This window comes from Falco biarmicus, chromosome 3, assembly GCF_023638135.1.
Source record: "Falco biarmicus isolate bFalBia1 chromosome 3, bFalBia1.pri, whole genome shotgun sequence".
In the NCBI taxonomy this organism is placed as follows: domain Eukaryota; kingdom Metazoa; phylum Chordata; class Aves; order Falconiformes; family Falconidae; genus Falco; species Falco biarmicus.
The window spans coordinates 48322206-48349983 of record NC_079290.1 but is presented as its reverse complement, the minus strand read 5'-3'; the positions used below and the strand labels follow the sequence as shown (position 1 = coordinate 48349983).

Genomic DNA, 27778 nt, shown 5'->3' with positions numbered 1-27778 from the left:
GCCAATTACCCAAATGTTTAATTGGTAAAAGTTTAATGTCAACTTACTTATAAAAATGAAAAAATATTTTAACATTCACCATACAACTGAGCAACCTGGCCCTACTGACTATCAGCTATAGGAAGGCATTTAAGGAAATGATGGTTGTGTCAAAATAAAGGCTAACTGGCTAACTTCAGGCATGTATGCTGCTTTTTTTTAAAAAAAAAAAAAAAAAGAAAACAAAACAAAACTCAAAAAACTCTCATTTGCAGGAAGCTAGATGCTTAGCCTAGTTTTTAAAGCTAATTACAAAATCCTCTTTCATACTGGTCCAGATGTCTTGACAATTTCTTCTTCTAACAGAACTGTCAAAAGAAAAGAATTTTTATGAGATCTTCATACAGCTTATTTCTAAATCTCTGCAAGAAGAAACAGAAACACAACACCATATTTAAGAGATGGAAATCACTAGTTAAAGCACTTGCTTATATCATAACCATTCCTTCATTCAAGCATCTCTATAAGGACACTTTTGTAACCACCACCTTACAGAAGGTTCAAAGGACAAATAAACTTTTCCAGGTACTGCATCAAATGATTTCTAAGCTTTATAAATTATTTAGCTCTCTTGGAGTATATATTCGAACAATATTCAGTAATCAGATATGTAAAACGATGCATATTTGCTTTTTTAATGCAGTAATTTTAGCATAGCTGTGCAACATGGTTCTGCAGAGCTGCAGCATCTTTACACACACACACCAAAAAAAAACACCGGATGAGGGTATCATGCTTCATATTGCATGCCATCACATGTTAAGTTGTTAATTCTACAGGCCTTAATTTCAGTGTTTCTCCATTTTACTGGACTACCAGTGTCCCTCAGAATCTTTTATAATTCCCATTTCCTGAACTTAAAAAAAAAAAGTAAATTTCAGTCAAGTTATCACTGCCCTACACTTATCTTGACACAGGAATATGGCAGCAGTCATCTCTTTTTTTTTTTTTTTATCCACTCTTATTCTCAGAGTAAACAAAAAAATTCAGATAAAATACAACAACAAAAGGTCTAAAAAGGCCTATTCTACTCATCGAAGCAGAGACTGAAAATAGTTAGAATATCTTTGGGTGAAGAGAAAACACAGTGACTAACTTGCCACTGCTTTGTATGGCAAAGCAGTATTGTAACTTAATGTCACAATGACTAAGTCAATGTCCTAACTTCTCTCCCCCTTTGCCACCACTCTACTTGCGTGATCTCACACCTTCAGTCAAGAATAATTTTCTAATCTCAAGGTATTTTGCAGTATCAACATGTAATATCACTAATGTGCTAAGAAATAACCAAAAGTAAACAGAAACTCATTTGTCATTTACTGTAAAACAAAATTAAGCACAGAGCCTGGCTGTCTGCTACCAAATATGCAGAGCAGTCTAACAGTCTTACCTTCCATCTGTTTCCACATTCATTACAGACAACAAATGTTGTCATGGGTTCATCAGCACTGCGGGTTTGAACCTTTGGCAAAGGCAAAAGCCAGAGTGGAAAAGGAAAATTAGTATCCTGAACTTTTGTTAGTATGTGTTCAATGTGAAGGTTTAAAATCAAAGTTTAAGGAAACAAGTTAAATTTCTGAATCAATTGAAACTGTTTTTTTATCTAGAATATAAAGCAATCATAAACTTATGTTTTGACAGATTTAGAAGCACTAAAATATCAATTCCAGCATAGAAACTGTGCGCATACTTGCAGGAAATAATTCTGCAGTAGAACTACATGTTCAGTACAGCTTTACATATATTTACTGATGCAAAGGCTTAAAAGTCTCATGATTGAAAAAGTTTTTTACTTAAAGCATCTGATGCACAGTATTAAATTATAAACACAGCTGATCCTATGATCAAAATTACGTGCCCAGAAGCACTACAAATCAAATTAAATCCTTTCTTGCACATTTCTTAATTAAAATAGAGAGTTTGTAGAAATTATTGTATATCAGTGTCTATTGTTAGTCAAATAGTAGGTTATATAAATACGTTATTTTTGTGTGTGTATCGTTATTTTCTGCTATTTATTCCCTCTGTAAAGAAAAGTTTTCACACATTAAAACCAGTATAGTAGCTCTCCTTCACATAAAACCACATTAGTAAGATGTAATATGAAGAATTACCAAAAACTCAGCATTGCAAAGAAACTGATGTTTCAGGCTATATAGATACTCAGCTAGGATTTACATAAAATCTTTGGTAATTTATTACAACAAACATTCTTTACATAAGCACACCTATGTAGATCCAGCCATCTTCACATATTTTGTAATTGGTTGGCATTTTGTTAAAAAGGTCAATTTGTAATTAAAATATCTTTTCTCTGACAGTTTTTATACAGGATTTAAGCTTTGAAAAAGGAAAACTAAGAGTCTGGATAGCCATGTACCTGGGTATATGTACAGTTCTTCTTTTTGCACTTGCCACATGTAAACAGATCAGTTTGGGTACCTCCCGTTTTAGCCATCTGGTGCTCTCTGATAGCTTCTTTGGTCAGATTTTTCCGCATTTCTTTCAGCTCATCACTTGCCATTTCCTTTTATGGACAAAACCCAGACAGTTTACTACAGAGTTTGTTTTAAACAAGTCATTACCACTGTGTAAGCCCATACCATTTTTCATTTAGAATTGATGAACAACAACTCTATTGAAAGGCAAAGTAATTCTACACATTTTTATTTTTGTAAGACTTAAGTTGGGATATTTCACAGCACAGAAGCTACAAAAAGTTTTTTTGGTTTTTTGTTTGGTTTGTATCTGGGTTTTTTTTTTTTACACAGCTGGAAAAGATCAGTAAAATTTATATTATCACACACCTAGAAACATTTCTATGTGGATGCATTTCTGAAATTCAGAAATGTAATCCCAAGACATGGTAGAGGAGGATTTAAAAGTTCTCCAGAGAGAAGGAAAATGTCCTCTCCCTAGGTTAGATCCTTGCATAATTATCTAATTCACCTACAAAAGATTATTATAGGAAAAATTTACACTATTTTGACTATTTCTATATTTCTACTGATAAATATGGTATAGCCATAATTTACCTTGTTACCAGAAGTCATATACACTTAGTTTCAAAACACTAACCAAAGAGCTCAGGCTCACATTTTCTTTTTTGTTCAATACAGTTCTAGCATGCAGGATCTCAACAATGTATAGTAATCAAGTGTGCACAGCAAAAACAAGTTGTTCCATTTTTCTTCAACAAGGTTTTACTCCACATCCCATGTAGATGTGGAATGCAAATCCTGTATTAATGCTGTTTCACTTAAGAAGTAATTTTAACACTAAGGGGGTTTTTAGCCATTAAAATTTTAATCCAAGACATTAATTAAAACAAAGAATGGGCACTGAACAACACGAAACGTATGTTTGCGCATATGTACTTACATACATGTAGAACCAAAAAACTCAAAATACATACTGAAGATACAATCTACATTTCTTTACACATTCCTTTATTGGCCTCAGTTTGCCCTACGCTTTACGTAAAGCTGGGGGGGGGGGGGAGGGAAGTAATAAACCAGAAAACCAGAAATCTTTCCTTTAGAATAAAGCTCATCATAATTTTCATTACTCAATCATAAATTTAATTTCTTTCAGTCTCCAGGATAGTCCTTTACACCTGATTTGGCGGGGCAGAATCCAACACATCCAAGCAGAACCAGAAAACTGAACCCAGATGTTAACCATGCTTTCACTTTTCTCTCCTATAAAATCCAATCAAGAAATAAACGCTGAAAATGCCAACAGGAGCGGGAATGCTCTTTAAAACTACAGTGCTATACCTTGCATAGGAGTATAACAGCAGAGGTTAGTGTTTGAAAAACACTTAGCAAGACAGGCTAACACTTACGCATCCAGAAAGGTGAACGGGTAAGAGCTTGGAATCACTAGCCCAGTCATATTTAGATCTTCCTAAACTTAAAAAACTATCACCGATATATCATGTAGCCTTTTAAAAACAGCAAAAATACCATGTTTCAGGAAATATACATGCAACAGCTTACCCGCCTTCTGACTTACAGATAAAACCAGGTATTTAGGAATCTGTAATTCAGGCTGTGTAAGCCACAAACAAGCCAGTCTTTCAAAAGTGCGGGCAGCTTACAGGAATTATTTTTACGGCTAATAAATACAGGCCCAGATGTAAGACCAGTAGGGAAAAAGTTCAAGACTTATGCTTTACTTACCTCTGCTGTCATTTTGGCAAACTTGTCAGGAGGAATGTTCCCACATAACACATTTTTCCTTAAATTAGGATTCTTTGCATCCTTCAAGTTTGCTATTCTACTTCGTACCCTATTTTTGTATTTCATATCAGTGTTTTTTAATTCTTGAAAAATAGGTGCTTTGAATTTAAGGAACAAAACATTAAAACAGCAGTATAAAGGATTCACTTTTTGGGGCAACTTCTCTAAAGCAACATCTACACTGTTAATCAAGTCCTCCCCCTGACCCCAATCAACAGTTACTTTCACATTCAACACAGCAGACCTCATGTCCTCCTGAAGCCTAATCACAGTTTAACACATGGTCAGTGAAATCTGAATTTTTGGGTAGTAGGATCTCAAGTTAAATTGTGACAATTCACCCATAAATAGATGTCCAATTCCTTGACCTCAACTTGAGGATTAACTGGTTTCTAAATCAGATATTCAAACACTGGCAGCTCACTAACAGATTTTTAAAACAGTTTTGCAACAGAGACAGGAAATTCCTTAACACGAACGGTGGCTGACTGTAACTACTGAAGGACATTAACATGTTAGAATCATGAAGTTCCGACTATTTCTATGCTTAAGAATATCTTCCTGCCCTGTCCCCCCAAAAAACCTAAAATAAAAAGAATCCCAGACATCTGCTCTGTAACAATTAAAATACTGCTACCTGAACGCTTTTGAAAATTTCAAATTCATTTAGAAATGATCTTGGAGAAAATGAAATAAAGACATTAGGAAAAGATTAAAACTGTTAACAAGAAAAGATTTAAAAATAACACAGAATAGCCCAGGATTTAATGTCAGCATTCTTCAGTAAGGTATAACATTGCTGCTGCAAGGAAAACATACTAAACTGAAAAAAAACCCACATGCACTCACCTACACACATTCCTACATGTTTTAAGGCAAACCATTTAGGTTGTGCTAGTTTTTTAAACATTAAATTTCTGCACTGATATGTTGAATGCAGTTTCCTATTTTTGTTTTAAATGAAATTCAATATATAGATCAAATTAATTTTAACTTTATCAATGCTTTTAATAATACTCTTGTTCTAGAGCACATAGATGCACAACAAAGGATATCTTCTTCAATCTGAGAACCCAGCTCTTCTTCATCAGCACCAATAGCAATGTAATCATCTGAGGAAAACAAATATTAATATATTAGCAACCTGATTATGTCATCAGTGTTCTATATTCCTGAGACCCTATTCAAATCTCCATAACCCAGCAACTGCAGCAAGTTTTCCTTTTGTATAGGAAAGTTTAATCTATTGTATATTTACCCTTTCAAAACCTTGTTAACTTATTACTTGGAAAAATAAAAATAAGTGAAATGAAGAGCAACGGAAGTTTAAAAAAGTAGAACCAGCCTAAGTCTTTCAAAAAAACAAAAAATCTACAACTAGTTGCAAACAAATAGTAACAAAACCCTCTATTATACAGAAAAATTTCAAATATTCTAATGGGCTTGGCAAATACCCATCTCCACAGAATATCTGTGCATAGAATAGACTATTATAAAAAGAAAATGTTTTCTTCTGTGTTTCATCAATTCTTTCAGTCCACAGAACGCAAGCATAAGTAATTAATGTTTTGCATACATGAAAGGGAAAGACTTCACTAGAAACATAGTAATCAAAGAACAGAAACAACATTATTGGATATTTTTAAAAAACGCAAAGCAGAGACATGTCCTAAAACACTTAATTAGAAGAAAAATCATAGCAATCTTGAAAACAATGCAACACTTGACCTAAAATGTCTCAAGATAGTTGTTTACTCTTTCTGACCATATCCCTTCCTCATAAAGACAGCTGCCTTTCAAAGCCAGCTTAGGACAATTAGATGCAGTATGTGTTTTCCTCCTCATTTTAACATGGGTGTACTTCAATGAGTAATCCGAACACAATTTCTACTTTAATCTCATGCAGGAGGCCAAAAAACCAGAAAATAACCTTATTTTTGAGACTGACATTCAATCCATGGGTGATCAGCTTATATGTGCTGTAGAAAGTAACATAGCAAAAAGTGTTATTGGAAAACTAGCTGAAAGTAAAACTACATAGAATCATGAATACTAAGATGCTATATGCAACTTCCTGGTCACAAATTATTTAGAAGTCTATGAACTACATATCCAGAGGAACAAAAATTCATGTCGTTATTCAGCTTCGATTACTGTCTGTATCTCAATTCATGATTTATGTGAATTAAAAGAAAGAGTGAAGAGGGTAAAAATGGATGACTCAAATCTGCTTACACTGGGTCAGGTTACACTAAGCTAAGAACAGAGGAACGGGAGCTGAGTCATAAGTTCTTGTAGAAGGACCCACATGAAAAAGCACAGGTCATTCTGAGGAGTCCAGCTTTCAGTTTGCTTCTTACCTAGCATATAATTTGATTTGTCCGCTTAAAGACACCCAAGTGTACATGAGGGGGGAAAGGAAAAAAACCCCAAAACTCTCAAGGAATTTACAGATGCTCAAAAGGCATGAGGATAGAGCAATGCAAGACTGTCTTATTGCAAGCTATCTCAATGAAACTTCAAGATTAAATCAAAACTGAAAGGCAGCCTTCAAAAACCAAAATCTGAAGGCTGCAGGATCTCTGGTGTAAGAAAGGCAGGCATGTATATAGTGGCACTCTCAGTCAGCTATTAGACAAAAAAACCAAGGAGCTCCCACACAAAAATTTAAACGAGGCATTAAGGAGGCAATAACCTTCCTGAAAAGAAGTTCCACTGTAGGCATGATATCAGATGAACAGAAGCCATAAAATGTCCCTAGAATCAGCAACAAAAATGTACTTCAATACACTCCTATGCTGTCAAGGTCACTCACTACTTGCCACTTGGGTGAACTGGCCTATGGGTATATACACACAAATGGGCACAAACAGGATTTATTCTACCCTACAGGACAGGATAAAAATAGAGTGGGAAGGACTGAAGTACAGAAGGAAATAGTTAAACGTGAAAATACAGTCTACAAAGCTCACCTCCTGTTCTCAAAGCTGCAGAGAGCATTTCTCTACATTTCACTCGTACAGAATCCGAAGTGCTTGGAGCCCGGGGAAAAGAAGGGATGAAAGAATTTGAGGGAGCACTACCCTCCTCCTTCCTGCTGCTGGAATTGCTACTTGAACTGCTAAAAAAAGGCAAAAAGAGAACTAACATTAAAGGGTTTTTTTCCCCCCCCTTCAAATAACTTTGTTCCAGGGCAAAACACAGGTCTTTTGTTATTTTTGATGGCATTCCAAAAAAAGAACATAGGCTAATAGAGAAACAGCAGGTATTCCATTCCATTAGGTGGTATGTAAGTTTTAGTTCTCAGTTCTCTACATTTACATGAAATCTCACCCACCCGCCCCCATCCCCCAAACTTTACTTTAACAAAGTGAAGATACATCACACTAACAGTCACTCTGAAGCAAATGCATTGCATTTGGTCTGTTTACTGTACTTTTGTACTAATTACTTGATGTAGCTTTGCAAACTGTTGCATCAGGACAAATGGTTCAAGGTTAAATTTCAATTTGAACATGGCTGCTGGAAACAGATTCACTAAAACCAGAAGCGTACAGAAGAAATGGGCTTGCAGGTATTATTTTGCAAATGTTCTCAGTTTCATGTCACTGTAGTGTCATTGACATGAGCTCATTTCTCTGACAACATGTATTTTGGGTCTACCAGAAAAAGTGCAGAATGAGATTGTTTATTAAACATAAAAGCTAACAGACAAAAGAAGTATTCTAAACCTCTAACATACGCAATTTCCACAAAGCTGTGACTGAAAGTTCTTTTACAGTCCTCAAAGCTCAGTGCTAGTACTGAGATGGAGTATTTGACTGATGAGACAGATGGCATAAACAATAACTAGTCTAGCTATATCTTGACCCATGGCTTTCATCTTTTTTGTAATGGCAGCAGCAGCATGATTTACTTCCCTAACAACACACATTTCTTGTACAATTCTATGTAATTCAGAAAAGAACGTGAAAGCTGTCTCTAATATGACAAATCTGGACCAAATAGTTTAATGTTAATTTATGCTGAGTGAGATTATTTTATAGTCATGAAGAATTAAACACCTTTCTTCTCTTGCTTCAGGGCTGTTTTGTGAGGAAGATGCAGGCTCCTTTTTCTTTTCTTCAGAATCTTTATCCGTTGAAGGTCCATCTGGAAATACAAAACACAAGAAACACTTTTACCCAGAAATAGTAACTGATTTAAAGCAGTGGTAAAATATCTTTGATGAGTTGGAAATGTTATCAGCTCCCACTCTCTGCTTTGACCTTCTCTTGCAGTACAGCCTTCTACTCCCCTACACCCTCCACAACCCAGCAAATGGTAAATATGACAACACTTCAGATCCTTTGAGTCAAATCCAGCATCTGCTTAAACTGGTAGTGAAGACATAATGAAAACATAGACATTTATAATTTATTTTTGCCAACACTGCTGCATGAGGTAGACAGTAATTTCTTCAGCTACTACATCAAGTCTCTGGAGTTTGTCTTCCATGTTTTAAATAAAAGTTCCTACTAAATGCATGCCATTTTTAAAAAAAATTATTTTCACAGTATTTCTAACAAGAGACTGAACCAAACAAAACTGTGGTGTGAAAGCTACCATGATTGCCAAAAAACATGAAGATAATTTTCATATGCTTTTGAAGGAGTTTAAGACACGCACAGAGTATTTTCTGTGATAGCTTCTTAAACTATTTGCCTTAGTGTTTAAAATATTTGAATTTGCCTTTACCATCCAGGCTATGTTTAATGATTATTTTATAAAGAATAGAAATGAAAGCCTTTATTAAAAAGGGCAATGACAACATTAATTTTAGCCTAGCAAGAACACTACACCCTTTTATTGTAAAATGGAATTTGCAGTGGCTAAATTGAACTCCTGCTTTGATTTGCTCTCTAGAAAGGCTGATTCTCCACTGCCTACAGAGAAAGCCTAGCGAGATTGGCATCACTCACCAACAGATTTTGTGAATTCCTTCACGAAGCTCTTACAAAGCTGCCATTACACTTCTAAATCTGTAGACTATATTATTGGGATAAGCACGTACCACAAACTTTTAAAAGAACAGATCAAGAAAAGGGAGGGAAATCTGATAAGTCTCAGTCTTTTTAAATTTACATTTAAAGCTACACAGAAAAGATATGGAACTGAACAGGATTTTGATCCTTCCCTGAACTTCTGAGTTAAGGAATCTATCAAATCAAATACCATTCTGTTAAAAAAATCCACATTACAAAAAGGAGACAAGAGACAGCCATACTGGATCAGATCAAGCACCCATCTACTATCCTGTCTCCAGCTGTACCTAAAAAGAGATGCCTACAGCACAGTTTAGGAACCAGGCAAGCACACAAAGATACTTCTGCAGAATATTTCCCCAGCATTCAAGGTCTTAGAAGTTCAGTGACTTCCTCACCCACCGTTTGTAACCTTGTATTCAATCCTTGATAAATTTCTCTATTAAAGGAAAAAAGAAAAACACAGTAGATGAAGCACTTGGACTGTCTTTAATAAGCTACTGTTCAAAAAAATCCTAATAAACATACCAATTTAACAGCTATTATTTATAAAAAAGTAATTTCATTAAGAAAGCAAACGAAGCTATAAACTGAATGGATCACACAAGTTCTTTACTATGATACCAGAAGTGCCCAATACTAACAGAAAGAAAACAAATCCCATTTTCCACATGCATATTCACATGACTATTCTCTATGGCAACAAATGCTTATATGATAGATAATTTTAAAAAATATTCTAAATATGCATGTAATTCTGTGTACATTCATCATTCTTTAGGTACATAACCATTTTTGTCAGAAGCTTTAAGCAAACTGATAGGTCAAAAAGGTATCTTGGGGTACAGCTCAGGTTCTGCAAAGCAGCATAGCTGCCTTAGAGCTGAAGTCTGCTTCAGCCCATTTACCTCCATATTTTTTTCTAGCACACAAGTTGTCAAATTCAGAGCTGACCTAGGTATCTCCTGCTTATTTTGCATCAAATACACCGCTATGGTATAGCTGTCAGCTAGTTTACCAAACACTTCCATTTAGCCCAGCATCATTTCCTCAGAGAAGACAGGCACCTGAGAACATCTGCCAATACCCCAGCTGCTTCTTTCCCTTATGGAGGGCAGGATATACATTAGGCATGGGGATAAAGCAAGATATAAAAGCACAGCTCTTCCTACACCTGCAGACCAGTCTACACAAGCATGTCTCAAACCAAGGTCAGACTTCGCAGCTGAGACAACTGGACAATCTTCAGCAACTATGTCTTCAAAACTACAATTTCTTTAATCACTTCAAGAAGTGTTTATAGATACTTTTGTTTAATCCAGTTGCAGAAACCCAAAAATAATGTTAACAATATTCTCTACTTGCTAGAAATATTCTCCTAAGAATTTAAGTCATTCACTCTTATGGATCATAAACTGGAAAGCACCAAGGAAAGGAGATCCAGTGTCAAGTGGTACTTATTCTTAAACTCACACGTTAATAAGGATTTCTTATTTTATTAAAATAATGTACTGACAACAGAAAATGCAATTAACAGCCTGCTAGACAGTGTTTCAACTGTCTTCTGGGGAAGGGAGAAAAATTATCCTTGAGAAACTAGAAGTCCCTAGTAATAAACCTATTTTACATTCAATGGCCAGACACTAATGGAAAAGAAGAATGACAACTAACGGGAACTACAACCAAACACATAAATTCTAACAAAATAAGATGGAAAAAATGGCGCTTTGTGAAATATATTTAAAAATTCCAATGAGCAAGTGATTCACATCAGGAAGTCCACAGAACATCATAAATGTTTATATAATATTAATTACAAGTTACTTTTAAGAGGCACAATTACTTTTTCAAGTTTATACAGCTATTAAAACTTACGAAAACTTTTTTCAGAAACAAGTTGAAATTGTCATCAATTTTAGGACTGCAAACTGTAGCTTCACAGTTCTAGCTACTGCAGCTTCAGAAGGCCATAAAAAAATTTTGAAGCCTTTTTTCCCCCCCTAAATAAGAGAAGCTAATTTATGTTAATGCTTCGTCTTAAAAATACAAAGAACATGCTAGTAACATGAATTGACTATTAGCCACTGGAGTAAGACTATCAAATTCTGACTACTTCATTGCAGTTCTGTATGGGACTTGCAATTAATTTAAAAGATACTTCTAGCTTTTCCAGTGAAATAAACTCTCCAGGGTCAAACACAACACGACAGTGTTCTTCATTAACAGAACAAAATTTTTAATGTAATAACATATGGCCAGATAACATAATTAATCTGAACGTTAGAAACTATTAACAACATCATCATAAATTTTTCTAATTACAATTCTATTACAAGTGAACTCAAGACACTTGCTAGTAACAAGAACAAATTTAGAAAATATAAAATGCAACATTATTAATTTACAAATTTGTAAGAATTTTTAATTAAGAATTTTTCAGAAACATTAATGAAAGGTGGCTAGTTATTCCCTGGAAGCACATGAGAATTTAATTTAGCGGATTATCGTACATTACTGATTCAGGTATCACCACTAAAACTTGGAAAGTTTTTCAAGTATTCAATTTAAATAAGTTAAAGGAAAGAGATACAGTAACAAGTAACTGACAGCATAGTCATTAATTTAACAAAACCCCTCATATTTAATAATTCTTTAAACCCCATTTTCCAGACTCTGACCAAAATAATCTCGAGACGCACAAGCAACTACACATCTCAGCAATTCCTCTGCAAGATGTAGTAAGATATGAAGGTAAGATCATAAAAGTTTCTTCCTAGGAGTAGCATAGGGAGGAAGAATATCTAAAATGTATAAATAACATAATCATGAACTGTCTGCCTCTTTCAAAGACTTTTTTATTATTATTCATAAGTCACAAAAGAACATGACACATGAACTTCTTTGCTATATGTTTTTCTCCCGTACAGTATGAATTTGTATCACGTGTTATTATCTATTGATAATCCTAACAAATTATAGATCTACTAAAGGTACATGGAACAGTTCCAAACATACATTTCACAGGAGGTGATTGCTACAGCTCATACCTGACATGGAAATGAAACTATTGAAATTATTTTTCCACTTGGTAACTTATGAAGACATGTAGTCTTCTGTCAAGAGTAAAATCTTAAACACTATTAGACTGCAATTTAGGAACTTGTTTTGCCAATAACAAATTTTTTGAGCAAAGCCAGTAGATTACTAGATGTCCTTGAACAACTTCACCTAATGCGAGCATTAACATACCTGTAAGACAGTCCTAGACCATACCAGCTTGCTCCTGTGGCATCAAACCCAGGTTCAAAATAACAAAGGATTATATGAACAAAGTAATCCAAGTAAAACACTTCTGTGAAGTCTGGCTGCTGTTATCTTCTCCTGACAACATTAAGCACTTAAACATTCTTTTAAAATAAATTTTTTCAGGCATGCACTTTCTTGAAATAGGCATTTAAAAATGTTTATGGCCCCATTATTAGTTTTTAATACTGGCAATAAATGATCACACTTGCATTTAACATTAAAATTAACATCCAACCATTCTACAACTCCAGTTCAGTGCATAAACTTATTAGACTTAATTTTACTTAGTTAGAGGTCTGGACATTCTTTTTCACCATATACTCTTCAGAGTTCAGTAAGTAATTATTTGTTATGGAGAATGTTAAATTCCCTAAAGAATTTTTTGCGGTGTTTTTTTAATATAAAGGAATACTCCTTACAACCTAAATGGGTTTGCATAGATTCAATATCTGCATAGCAGGCTCTGTATACTCAGCTACTTGGAACACAATCATTATTCGCAAATGCCTTGTTATAACTGAACAATAGTTTATTCTGAGGGCCAAATTTGCTTCCTTATGTAAATTGCAACCAACTTGGCCATGTGGTTTAACGCTCTTACAGCAACATCTGAAAGCAATCTTCCGCTGTAGGTCGCTCAGTGACTCACCTCGGACAAAGACTGCAAGCCCTGTGCTGGGCATCTTCCAAACCCCCTGAAGAACCACAGGTAACCTGGCATGGCTCTAGTCAAGCCACAAACATCTGGTGATTCACAACCTTACTTTGATTTCTTTTCATGTTTCCCATGCATTCTTAAAACCTAAGTTCTGATAGCACTGAGCTTAAACAGTACATGCAGCCTGAACCGTCAACAATTCTTGCCTAAATTCAAAATGTCATTTATAAAAATAACTCACAAAGACTTCAGATCTCTGAGTACAATGCTTGGTACGATTAACAGCTGTCCGCTTCTGTTTCCATCTTTGATCCATACCATTTTACATGCACTATAAACAGCATAATCGAAACTGATTTCTCAAGCAGCTCAACATATGGTATTTCGTATTCTTCTGAGAAAGTCAAAACTAATGATAAAACAGATAAGAGTACTTTGTAAGATTCCCACCCATACTTTGCACACCCAAGATACCCTATCTTCCACAGTTATGAGATTTTACGTTCTAATGAATTACTGAGCAATGAAACGAGAGATGAAACATTTGCCCTACTATGCTTTATTATAAAGATTTACATTACAATCAGGGAGAATTTAACTACGTATATTTTGAACACAAGCAAAAATTATTTTCAGGATTAATTTGATTTTATGCAATAAGTGCACAACCACAACTATACTAGACCTGGCACAATAATGTACATGCAATAATATCTGCCCTATAACAAAAATTAGAGACTGATGTCAAATATTTGCTATTTATTTTCCAGTTCCTCATATGTTTGACTTCACGTGATGCAAGAAGCCTTAGCTAGTCTCCCAACTGTCTTAAAACCACCTGAATGTAGCAAGCCATCAAAACGAAAAGGTCCACCTTGCCACAATATGTTACTGCCATAATCCCTGTGCAAGAAACAGTAACTGCAAACAGGCTGGGCCAGAAAACTAATACAGTTGAAACTTAAGCCAGAAGAAATGAACAAAACAATTAGTTTCCAACTGGTCAGTTCCCAGTTCTCATCTCCTGGATAGCCACTTGAGCACTCGTGGTAGCACGGGAGGGAGCAAGAGCGCACCCGTGCATATGGGAAACCAGGACCAGTCCTTTCCACAGCAGCCTACATCCAGGTTGACTTGCTGTGACCATCAGGCACCACTATCTCATTCCAGGCTTCTACAACATGAACTCAGGTAAGAATAATACTCCCTGTGTTTCACAACATTGGAACACTTAAAGATCAGTCAGCTATAAGTAACAATATATTAAGACAAGTTTGACTGACAAGATGCTTGCACTAAAAAAAGAATAAATAAAAGATGACTACTTTTACTGTCTCAACAAATAAACAGCAATTCCTTTGCTCAAAGGACAGCAACACCCAGAATGGCTAGCTCCCCCCCAAAAAAGTATCTGAGGGCACTCCCAAAAATGCAGAAGCCTGTGGGGTAAAATAATAAAAAATAAAAATAATAATAATTAAAAAAAAAAATAAAAGAGTACTTCCTCTACTTTATTGACTACACTAAGTTGCAGTTGCAAAAATTTTGAACTTTTCAGAAAAAAGCCAGCCAACAACAACCATCTTTGATAGGGGCTTTTTTTTTTTTTTTTAACCTAGATTAGTAACTTGAGAGCTAGGTTACTCAAACCATCTGCTGCTTTTAAGTCTTGGGGCAACTCAAGTTAATATGCATGTCTAGTTTTCCACTTCTGTATCTTACCACTTTTATACATGGATATAATACAGTTGGACTTCAAGATCTAACTGGAAATTTAAACCTAAAAAAGTACATAATTTTCACTATTTACCAGCAAACTCTGATAAGATCCTTTATAAAGTATGCATTTAATTTATAATAAAAATAATTTCTTATCATATCTAGTATTACCCAAATTTCATTACTAAAACTAACCTAATGAGTATCATCTACCTTTTTAAAGGTAGGTCAAAAAAAAAAAAAAAATCTGCTGCAGAGGCTGTTGTCTCTTACTAGAACACAGAGGTTGAAAGCTGTGACAAATTGTCCACTTCTATACACATATACTGTCAAATGGATACAAAGTAATTTCTACACCACTTACAAGAGAGCAATAAAGTATCTGATAAAAAACTTAATTAGATACAAAGAAAGAAAACAGAGTACCACACAGTGTATGAACAAAAATACCTGGACACCGTTTGAAATTTGAGTATTTTCAAATACATTAAAATTAAGTACTATAAATAACCCTTGAATAAAACTCTGCTAACAGAAAGGTTTCATTCATTCTATTCACTGCTTTAAGAGAAATTAAACGAAAAGTATTAACTAATTAAAATTTGTTTAAAACTATGATGGTTTTAGAAAGTGCAGATCTATTTCTCGCTACCTGTAAGTCCTAACAGATTTTTAATGTCAACTTTTTCCTGTTTTTTTCTTCACAAATCACTTTAAGACCAAACTTCAAAGCCTCCACAGCCTCATATGAGATTTTGCACAAGTTCTGCAGAGTACCTGTTATATTTAACAGAGGAAATAGTCAAGAACAGGTTCGTTAGTGCTAAGTACTGCAGTACAGTCACTCTAGCTCAACAGCAGGCAATGAGATTTCAGAAATGAGTCATGTCACAGAAGCTGGCTTCCTACTGCTTGCCAGCCCCAATAAAAATGTATTCACTTTCTCTCTGAATACACTTTCACAGTAATGCACTGATGATAGTCAAAGAGTAAAAACCAACTACATCAGTGCAGAAAGTTTCAATACTTGCACAGGAGCACAAGTGTACCTAAAGCAAAGCTGTGTCAAAAATTTGCATCAAGACTGCATACAGTTAAAACATGCAAGAACAGGGAAAACAAAGTTTGTGTTGCCATACCTAACAGTTTCTTCCAAGACTTGATAAGAGATTTTGCTAAAGATGTAACTTCTTCATCTGTGCTTTGCTTGCGTATGGCATTCACTGACATTCCAATTCTGGTAGACTGCAATAGAAATATTAATATATACTATAAAAGGTGATACAAAAACAATTTAGTAAGTAAGCATATATATGTTTGTACTTTGACATAATTTTTTTAAAGTTTTTCATTGTTGTTTTTGTGGGGTTTTTCTAAGAATATCAGGATGAAATGCTGCAAGCCTTTACAAAACTTATTTTAACACCACATATTTTTAACTAGGAATACAACAGTATTACCATTTATCTCCATTACAGAAGGGGGGGGGGGAAGGCATGGCAGGCAGGAGGTTCAAGGGGAATCAATCAGAAGATTTTTGCTCCTAAACTGTTACAAAAACCTCTGCAGAACTACTAACCTAAACTAAGTACCACATTCAAAAAATCTATCAACATGAAAATCATATATACATCTTAATGTTATATAATTTTTTTAGCAAAGTTCTAGCCTCAAAACCTTATCTTTCTGTGAAGCAATGACTGTATTTATATTTTGGCATGATGAGAAGCTTGCCAATTGCTTCAGTGACTTCGTACTCTTAGAATTCCCATTTAGTGGCTGTGAAAGAAGCTGTAATAGCAGTTGGGAGCGACCACATTTTAGATTCCTAACAATTTCAGCAATACTGAGATTCTCTAAAGTCTCAAGCATAGAGCGTTCTGCTTTTAGATAGAAACAGTAAGACTAGCCTACCTCTCAGTCAAGATAGTGGACAGGCTTTAAACCTTTGGCACTACTGCCACCAATAGAGTGAAAAGGAGATTAATTTACAGTCCACTCCTTTTACTACTCAGAACATGAGGACATAAATTTAGCTCAACAGCAACAAATTTCACTTTAGAAGACTTTTAACACGCTAATCGAAGAAGCAGAACATTTCCACACTTTTAGTTTCACAAGAGAAGAAAACTGTTTAACAATACAAATAAGTATTTTATCATAATTTCATATTCTGATGACTAAATTTTGTTAAGATGCTCAGTTTTGTTGCATTTACCATTTATGGGACTCACCAAATATACATTTTCTATTTACTTTTGCAGTAGTTCATCATAAATTTCCTTCTCCTTCAAAGGAAAATTTAAATTTTTGTGGCTTGCTAAAAATGGAAAGTATTTGTTCCTGTAAATTACTGTTACAACCCACGCTAAACTTTCTGGGGCATGGATGTGGTACATGACTGGAAATGTACTGAAATATTCAGTAGATATTTAGCAAAGGAAGCACATCAAATAACCTCAGGTCTGAGTGTCAGCTCTAAACACCTATTTTGGATTAAAGAAAACAGACGGTTACTCACCTGTAACTTAAAGTGTTTCAAGATGAACTCTGCTCACCCAGACTAAGAGTACTGGCCAACTCTCTTGACATTTTAAACACATACTCCTGACATTATGCTCAGACAATAATGAATAACATGTGCTTGGAACTCCATAAAATACTCACCATACCTGAATGAGAAAAACATAAAACCAACCCTCCATTGATAACTGGGCACAACCACAGCCTACTCTCATCAGCAAAAAGACAAGACACCAACTTACAGACATAGGTAAGTAAAACTCAAAAACTCAAGTAAAACTCAAAATTAATTGGATAAATTAATTTCTTCTTCTGATCACATAAGAGAAACAGATTCTAGTAACTGGCTAAACTGCCAGCTTTATTAAGGTAGTACATAAACATAGTTCATTTGTTTGCTTTTACGGAGCACTTGATATAGCCTCGCCTAAAGAGAGGGGAAGGAATGACCTACCAATTTATTTGCCAGAAAACTGACACGGGTAATCACATAAGACCAGTGTTATATTCCCAAAATGACTGTGCTTTAATGACAAACCAGCTGTCAACATTTGAAATTTCCTCAGTCTCTCAGCCTACAGAGCTGTTCCTGTGAGAGCCATTTTAAGTGGAGAACTCTGGTGTTTTCGCTCAGCCCAATGTAACCTGTAGAACTGCTTTATCTCTGTGCCAGTTTATAAGAGTGCAGGCATATGAAAACCTTTCTCACCCTGTCCAAAATGCATTTTTAATGGATCATTCTTCCCCACTTCAAATTCTACACCACTTTTTATCTGCTTTCCAAGAATCAAGAGGCTCAGACACAGCGTAAGACAGCTGTTTTCACCCCTGAAGCATTCAAGATACAGGCCAAGCAGCCTTCAGCTGGTATGAGCAACAGCTAGCATAAGTATCCTATGACTGAACCCAAAACAAAGCATACAGTGGCAGCTAGTCTTCTCTAAACCTAACCAAATGAGAAAACATAAGGCACATAGTTGGTGAAAAGCAGCTACCCCTGAAGCAAGCAGAGCTGTTACCAACTTTAAATTCTACAAGTTTGGTCCAGGTGAGCACCTGGACCAAAGCAGAGCCAAATCAACCCGTGAAGAATAACCACCTCCAGGTTTCCAGGTTTCCCTGGCTCACCAGTGAGCTGGCAAGGACTGTACATCACAGCCTAGTTCTGCATACATACATTTAATTTCCAGTAAAACCTGTCTGTTAAAATTAAGATGGTCTGTCTCACTCACTGTTTAGCTGGGCACTACCTACAATTAGCACCAGGGGCAGGATGCCTTTAATACAGTGTGGCTGCTAAACAGATTTGCAATTCTGACCACCGGATAAATCATGTGTGAGGAAGGCTTCTGGCTCCCTGCCTAGCTAAGCAAGGATAGCTTGCTTACATAGATCTCATTAGATGTAACACAGTGGTATTATAGTCTGTAACCACTTCAGTTTTCTGTGACAAAAATCAGGCAACAAGCACACACTTCTTATTCCACATACCTGTAAATTGTTCAGAGGACCTCACCAGTTCAGACTGAAGGAACAGTTGTATTACAGCAAAAATCATCATTTCTCTTATTACACAGGAATAATGGAACTATCGTATCAGCTAGCAGTGCTGTTCAATGTAGCCAGCTTTCAAAACTCCTTTAAAATGGGAGTGGAAGTATGTTTTTCACTTGTGTCCTGCATTCCATCAGTTCAAACACATCAACAGATATCTCAGTCTACATAGAGGAAGCTAGTGCTCCCACTTTCTCACAATTACCACCCTTCCTAACATCAGCACACTACTGATCCACTACCAGAATGACACATATGATTACTCTGCATTTCAATTGTTGCTCTGAGTCCTCCACTGCTTAAGCAAATTTGGGAGACAACACAGAAAATTTATGGCAGACTTTACATATTTGTAAAACTATCACCAAAAATAATGTAAAATTGAGTCTAAATATGTTGCTAACTGTAATCTTAGGCAGTGGAACTGTTGAATACAGCAGTGGATACTTCAAGAAAGACTTCATTACTAAGCTACAGTCAATCTACTATGCAAGAGTATGCTGAAACACCTGATCCCTTCAGACCTACTATAACACAAGGAAATCTTTCCAAACTCATGTAGTGTCTACCTCAATACAGATTAAAAACAATCTTTTGCTGCAAATATTATCTCACTCTAAAAAACAGGTACCTGTCATATGGATGGAAATAAGTAAGCTTCTTTCAAGCAGGATAGAAAACTGGGCAGAATTGATATGCGTGTGTGTCTGCGTGTCTGCGCGCGCGCGTCAGGGTCACACAAGTGCCCTAAAAGGCAAACAGTTCAGTTTGTTTGTACTTAGCAAGACATAGTTAGTACTCTTATCAACAGAGTCCTCCTCTGTTGATAACATTATGAAGGTTTTCATTGCAACTAAGAAATTAAGTTATTTACTTATACATTCTTCAGATCCTTATGGTTCTAGGTAAAATTTTCTGCTGTTCTGTGTAAAGCTTCTCCTAGCCTCATTCTTCATACTACGCAGAACAGGGTTGCATAGCAACATTTACAGAATTTCTGGAGTACTTGCAGATATATTTTTCTTTCCAAAACATTATTATACAAATACTGTGTATTAAGACCTGCACAAAGAACTTCAAAAGAATAAGGTTAAGAGAGGTTTTTCCTGGGTTCTGATGTCGTTCTGGGGGGCAGCTTCAGGGTTTTTTTTCGGTGGGAGAAGGCTGCAGCATCATATCAGCCATGCTTATTCACGCATGAAGGTGACACTTTCAAATTCCTATTTTAGGTCACATACAGCATTAGTAATACTGTACTAAGTACCTTCTGCAAATATATAGGATGCATACATCAATAATGACATTGCTACTTACACTTAAGATTTGAACTTTATAGCCAATTCTGTACCTGTGACAACTGTCACCTAGAAAAAATTCACTTTTCAGTCTCTTCCAATTTAAGTGGCTACCACAACAAATCAGGTCTTACATTTACCTCTGCCACTTGAAAATTTCACAGAGATCTAGTTACTTTGGAACAAAAGGTGTTCATTGATGAATTACATGACAAACTCTGGAACTTGACATGCAAATAAAGTTCACTGAGTTACTTTTTGAAAGATTTTATAAAGAATATATATAATACTATGTTAGATACTCTCTACTAAGTTACAAAGAGTATGCATGTGAGAGAGATTGTACCAAATCATCACTCCTGTTCAGGGGAGTAAAAATGGAGGAGGAGGAGTATAATTATCTATATACTACCCAGGGTCAAATACAACTTGCCTGAAGGTATGAGCTATGTTTTTCTTCACTTACAATCCAAAACAACAACAAACTACATGAGAAAAGAAGGTAACAGCTGTAATCACTTGCATATTTCTTCAGAAGGAAGGAAACATCACATTTGTGTTAGTAAGAGCCTAAGATTATATGTAAGGTGAGTATAAGCAGCTCCTCCCCTTTGTTCTTGACAAAATTCATTATTTTCAACTTAAACAGAAAGATAAGCTTTAAAAGCTTGCTACTGGAAGAAAACACTTAAGGTAAGTGCCCTAAATCAGGGTGAAATAAGACTAGTTACCCTGTAATAACACTAATTCTTCCAAGGAGTTTCTACATAGGAATCTACTTTAATAGTGCAACCTTCTTCCAGATTTCCTGGCTTCACCTTCATCATTGTGGTCTTAAAATTTAGAACATAACAACAATAAGCAAATAATACCTGTAACAACTCAAGGGTCATGGGAATATTCTTAAGCTCCTTCAATAAATCAAGAGCTCCAGCCTGCAAAAAAGAAAAAAAAAAAAAAAGTCAATTTAGAAGCAACCAGATACTTAAGAGTATGTTGTTGATATTTTATGTTATCTGCCTTCAAGGTCCCAGTCCGCATTCAAACCATCAGTTCCCAATTCATCCACTAACAACTCTAAGCCAAGGAATGTTCTGCATCACAAACTCTAAGCGTTAACAGGCCTTAACCCAGAAACAAACCTATTCACTCAAAGACCAGAAAAGTTTTATCCCTTTTAATTCAAATGTCAATTAAAGCACACTGTCAATTACTACTTAACCAATATACATCCTCAAGAAAACAACCTCAAGGGTACTTGACAGCACCAGAAACAAGCCAGACAACAGCAGTGATTTTCAGTTCAGAACAACCTCATCTGTTTTAGCACAAGAACTTGGGAGTTGAGGAGCTCTGCACAGTCCATCAATAATGCATATATATATATGTAACCGTATATATAAAACATATAGCCAACATTCTTAACTATATTCGCCGTGGTGTGGTAAAGCCAGAAAAGTTCACTGGTTCAAAAACTGTCATCACGTTACACTATTTTACTAGGCACTGCTATAGTTTCTCCAATCAAAAAAGACAACTTTGCAAGTGTGTCTACCAACAAATATCCAAAGAAAAAACGCAGAACAAGACATGCTTTCAAGTCTTATTTTCAACTGTTAAGTATTAACTCAATGAAATATATAGATTAGGCTGCATAGATTAGTGCAGACAACACTTCTCAGCCTATACCAGGCTAGCCAAGCGTCAGCATGTTCCAAACCAGAGGCCAGAGCCCATCCTCATGTGCTGTAACACCTGAGCTTATGCACTTGTTTATTATTCAGCTGTTGTGGGTTTTTCTTTTTTCCTTTTCCCCTTGTAAGACTACAAGGAAAGGTACAAACTAATACTGTGTAACCAGATGCTTTCTAGATAGATAAGTTAATTTCAGAGATTGTACTGTCAGGTATTAATAAACTCTATACACAGCTACTCTAACAATTCATTCCTTGGCAATGTTGGCCATACGTTAAAAACCAAGTTTTCCTAAACACGAGCTCCATAATTTACTTTAACCTCTACATCCTCGATGATTTACCACCTCTACTTCAGCAAAGTTCTGCACTATCCTCTTCTTACTGTGCACAGAGGTTGTCAAGACTATAGCAACATTCTAAAGGCTGAGATGACTTTGCAACAGCAAACATTCAAGTGCATATGGTTCTGAACCTGTGAGCTATGAATAGCAAGAAGGCAACTGCCTTCACATATAAAGGCCACTCAGGCTAAGCCTCATACCTCCCCATTTTGTTTGTTTTTTTTTTTCTTTTTAAATCCATGAGATTTGGAAATAAACTCCACAAGATTTCCATCTTGCAGATCTTTGGAATGATTCCTTTCTCTTTCCTTACCTCTCTCCCAACTCATCCTATTTTGTTTACTTTCATATGTATTTTGCTTGCCTTTATTTTTAAATTCTCCCTAATCAACTTCTAATATGACACCTGTTGCAAGGAAACTCTTGTAACATCCTGCTGCATCTGCAGGTCTCACAACATAACTACTGAAGATAGCACATAAAATAACCACCAAGAGGCGAGAAAGATGAAAGTGCAACTTCTGTGTCACATCCAAACAGGCACAGCTCTGGACACTTGCAAACACCTGCTAAAACCTGTGTTTCTTAAACACATTTGACAGCAAAGAAGCCTCTAAAAACAAAAATTTCACTACATCCCACCTTACACAAACCAAATTCACTTATAAAACTAAAGTTTTACTGTTTTTCCATCACAGCAAGAAGTCTTATTTAACTTTTATTCATGATACACAAAAATTCTCCAGTTTTAACCACAGAATTTTAGCAGCAATGATGCAAGACTGGGAAATATCATGCTGTTTTCAGGTGCTAAATTGAGTTAGCACACTAAATTATTTCCTTCTCTAAGCAGCCATAAGTGGTTTCTTCTGTGCAAACACAGATTCAAGTAAAGCAAGTTAATTATCTTCACTGCTACAAGACAAAAATCAAATTCAAGGAAATTTTCTTAGCTGAAACAGAACAAATTACAAAAGTCAATGTGCTGTTTTCAAAAATATAATTCAATAATACTTACCTCCAAACCAATTAAGTTATTAGCAAACTGCACACAGTATGTGATTTCAAAATAAACACAGGTTATTGTAGTTCGCAATTTCAGCATCATGATACTGTAAAGCAAAGTAGCACTCTCTTCACTTCATCTTAGAAATACAGTCTAGTAAAAAATTCTGTGCCTCTGTAAAATCCCTTTCCAGTTGCACACGGCAAAACAACTTTATTATTCCCAGTCTAAACATTGTCCAAAACTAGTAACTTGACACATAGGTTAACAAACCATGTAACCAGTAAAAAAACGCAGGTACTCTCTACAGAAATGTTACCTGTTTCATATTGTTTTCTGTACTGAATTACCAACATTTCTAATGCACTAATGCTTTCTAAGCCTTCACTCTAATCAATTAAGTGTACCAAGAATTAGACACTATAAAATTAAATTTAAATTGAGTTTAAACTCACAGCAACTGAACTGTTTTTTGTAACCACTTTTCTTAACATAAAGTCAAATGCCCCCTTTTTCTCAAAACCAGAGTGGAAGTAAAACTTTTAATTCCTATTTTTCCAATATAAGACTTCTCTGTTTAAGAAAACCCAACCATAAAGAACATTATTATAAATTTTCTTTTGAAAGCATTTCTATAATATCATAGAAAATGAAATGCAATGCCCCATTCCACTAGGCCAGTTAGCTTCCAGTTTACCTTGTAACTTCAATTAACACAAGTCAGCTTCATACAGATTTATTACTCCACTTCTCTCAGCTGATCAGATCGTAACACAAGAATGATGTTCTATATTCATATTTTAAAGCTATGCTTCAAGCAATAGAAAATGGAATACATTTCTGAAGACAGCAGAGCTATCCAGCTCTAATTCTGTCCTACTGAAGGAAGCAAGCATTTAATAATGTGAAAAACATTACACTTCCTTCTCTCAACTTACTTAACAGTTCTTGATTTTTTTTTAATTCATGGGTGCAACCTTTTTCTTCATACCTATTCATTACAGCAGCTTAATAAAAGTGTACTTACATACAATAAAAGCTATAAGGAAGGCACTACATGTGTTTTAATCCAATCATAGTTATTCTGAAGGAGTAATACCTATTTCAAACATGCAACCAATATTTAAAATAACATCAGAAATATGTATCTCACACTGTATTAAATGCAACATTGCATTATTATTTTGTCCTTCAAAACAAAAGAACTACATATATCACTTCACTGAAATAGTTACGAAATCTGCAGAGCTACAATTAAGTCCTTAGTCAAGGCAAATCACCAAGACTCTGACTCAGGATGGGTGTCTGCACAGCCTGCCTTTTCAACTCATCAAAAGAAATGCCAAAACAGCACTTTGCCACAAGCCACACAGTCACCTTCCATAGAAGAGATGAAGCATCTCTTGCCATCTGAGTCTTCCTAACTTCAGAGTAAAAAGTTATGAAAACTATTTTTTTCTTTTATTGATGGTTTCATCAAATCATTCCCATTCAAAGACATACACCAAGTACCTGTTCTTGTATTCTTTTCTCCATTTTTACTCAACAAGAGATTGTCAGCAGCATCATTATCCAGCAGATAGTTATGTAAGAATGCATTTCTCAAACCAGCTTGATCATTGTGAGACAATGTAGTACCTCTTCATAGACATGATCTTAATAATTTCACTAAAGTTAGCATTTTAACTGCAGGGCATGATCAGGTAGGAAATCACATTGTGCAATTAAAGAAGAAATACCTTACATCTGACAAAGCCTAGTATGAAAAACAGAGACACCTCCTGGGTTAAATAATGATGTACTTCCTCTCCTATCATACAACTAAGTGTTTTTATCAGGGTACACATATGTGCTTTGGATAAAGCATCAGTTCTCCACTATCAGCCACAGAGGCAGCCTTACAAGGTTTTTGAGACTGCGTCAAGCTAACAACAGAGCCACCTGTGTGTGATAATAAGCTGGAACAAATGAGTTCTGTTCCAAAGTACAAAAGCACAACTGCTTCTGGTGCTGCCCACACTCTGGTTTCTGGGATGGGGGTGAAGGTGAAGACCCAGCTGCTGGCTCCAGTCACACACAGCCTGGCCCAGCTGTGCATGCTGCATTTGGCCACATCAGACCTACGCTGACCCAGTGAAGACAATGCACTAGAGCTTTGAAAGTTAATTAGGTTACACACACTAGAGCATGAATACACATCCCCAGCTGCTGCTAGGAATTACATCCGAATTCCTAAGCCTTCCAGATCACAGAGAAATACACCGTAGTCACTAGGTGCTTCTGTAGTCACCAGGTGCCTCTCTGGTATCGCTGTAGTGCTGCTCCACAACATCAACAGCCATTCCCACCTTACCTGGGAGCTGCCATTTTCTTTCTGTTGTCAGAAGTCTTCGAAATAAAATTGAATAGACTTCACTTTATGATTCTCATTACCGTAATATTTAAACGTTTCACAGTCCACACATTTTCACCTTTTCAACACCTCATAGGAAAGAGACACCGCTTCAGTTTTAGAGTCAGGAAAGTGAGACATTTAATTAATTTGTGCTGAAAAGCATGGGGAGTAGAAATAAAGAGGGAGGGGACAAAAAGAAAAATATAACTAAATGAATAAATGCTGGTTGTAGAAAATTCTTTCCACTAGACAAAGCTCCTGTCTCCTCAATGTATCATTAGGGAGTTCAAATGTATCAGACCTAAACCATACAATATTATGGAACAGCAAGCATTGTGAAACACAGCAAAACACGGCCTGTGTGTACTTGCACTGAATTTTTTTGGATTCTGAATGAAACAGATTTCATTGGTTTAATACAATCAGTATTTCTATAAGCATGCAAATCTTCTTTAAAATGTTGTTTATAATTTCCACCGTCTTAAACAGCAGAAAAGAGACTTCTATAAATGGAAATTCCACACTGCTCAGTTCTGAACTATCACTAATATTGAGCGTTTAATGCACTGTCATAATGTTATGTATTAAGTAGTAGTTGCAGGAACAGCAGCAATGACAAATACACAAATTAGAAGAGAATAACAACGTGCCCACCCGATAAAGAAGTAGTAAACAGAGTTTACAATTGTATGCTATTTTATGTGTAAACCATCAGGCATTTGGCGGCTGCTGCACACTCTGATTTTACTTAGTTTGATGTTTTTGTAGGGATAGTGTAGACATTATATGGTAACTGAGTAAGTTCTATATCGAGAGTATACATGAGAATAGCACTTGAACTAAGCTCAGTGGAATTTACCTATATTCCTCCTCCATTCGGAGGCAGAAGTCATTCCCCAAATAAACACACTTGAAGTGATACTTTGTTTCAGGTTAAGAAAACAAACAAAACGCAAAGTGGCTGCCATCTAGTATCCGCTTCAGCAGTTTGTCCACACAACCCCGGGCACCCTGCCGGAGGAGCAGGGCCAGGGCTCCTCGCTCACCTCCTCAGCTCGCCCGCCCGCGTACGGCGCCAGTTTCGGTGCCCGAAAGCGAAGACAGCCCACCGCGGGGGGGGCCTCTCCTCTAGGTCCCGATCACAACCCGCTCCCGAGCGAGGCCAACATCGTGACTTTAACGCGCGGGAAACGGACAGCAACGCCGCTCACAGCCAGGGTCGGCGCTGCGGCAGAGACCCCCCCTCGGCCGAAGCCGCGGGGCTGGGCCGGGGGGTGCACCGCTCCCCGCCCGCCGGCGCTGCGCAGGGCGCCCGGGGGCAACCCGCCGGTGAGCAGGGCCGGCTGACAGGGCGAGGCCCCCCCGCAGCGGGCGGGCCGCGCCGGCCGGCGGCTCCACGTCCACTGGCGGCGGGGCGGGGGGAACCGCCGGAGCCGCCGGGCAGCGGGGGGGGAAATGGAGGCGGGCGGGGGGCCCGCGCGGCGGGAAGGAAAAGGCCCCGCACCCGCCGGATGGGGGGGAGCGCGGGGACGGCCGGGGCCCGCGGGGGCTCCGCACCGCCCAGCCGCCTCCCGTCCCGTCCCCGCTCACCGCGTTCTTCTTCTGCACCATCTTGTCCATCTTCTTGGCGATGCGAATGATCTCGTCCTCCGTAGTCATGGCTGCGGCGGTCCGAGCGGGGCCCGGCGCGGCGCTTGGGAGCTGAAGCCGGCGGAGCAGCCCCGCCTCCCCTCGGTGCGCGGGAAGCGGCCGGGGCCACCGCCGAGCTCTACGGGCAGGAGCGGGGCCAGGCCGCGGCGCAGCGCTCCGACCCAGCAGCCAGAGCGGCGGCGGCGGCAGGCAGCGCGCGTCGAGCGCCGGCCGCAGGAGCCAGGCAGCGCTGCGGCAGGCCGAGCCCGCGGGGGCGGGGCCGTGCGGCGGCGGGGCCGTGCGGCGGCGGGAGCGGCCTCGCCCCCCGCAAAGCCGGACACAGCGGAG

At 37.2% G+C, this 27778-nt stretch overlaps 1 protein-coding gene across 1 annotated transcript; it reads right to left on the bottom strand.

Annotated features, from left to right (window-relative positions):
- Nucleotides 1-16: 16 nt before the first annotated feature.
- On the bottom strand, nucleotides 17-27667 carry TCEA1 (transcription elongation factor A1). Its single transcript, XM_056330931.1, has 10 exons — nucleotides 27392-27667; nucleotides 21235-21297; nucleotides 16130-16235; nucleotides 8348-8435; nucleotides 7256-7404; nucleotides 5339-5395; nucleotides 4224-4378; nucleotides 2420-2566; nucleotides 1430-1501; nucleotides 17-347 (listed from the first exon to the last, which is right to left on the bottom strand). Exons 1-10 carry the CDS (start codon nucleotides 27458-27460, stop codon nucleotides 339-341), a joined length of 915 nt encoding a protein of 304 aa, XP_056186906.1. The 5' UTR covers nucleotides 27461-27667; the 3' UTR covers nucleotides 17-338.
- Between the last annotated feature and the right edge of the window lie 111 nt (nucleotides 27668-27778).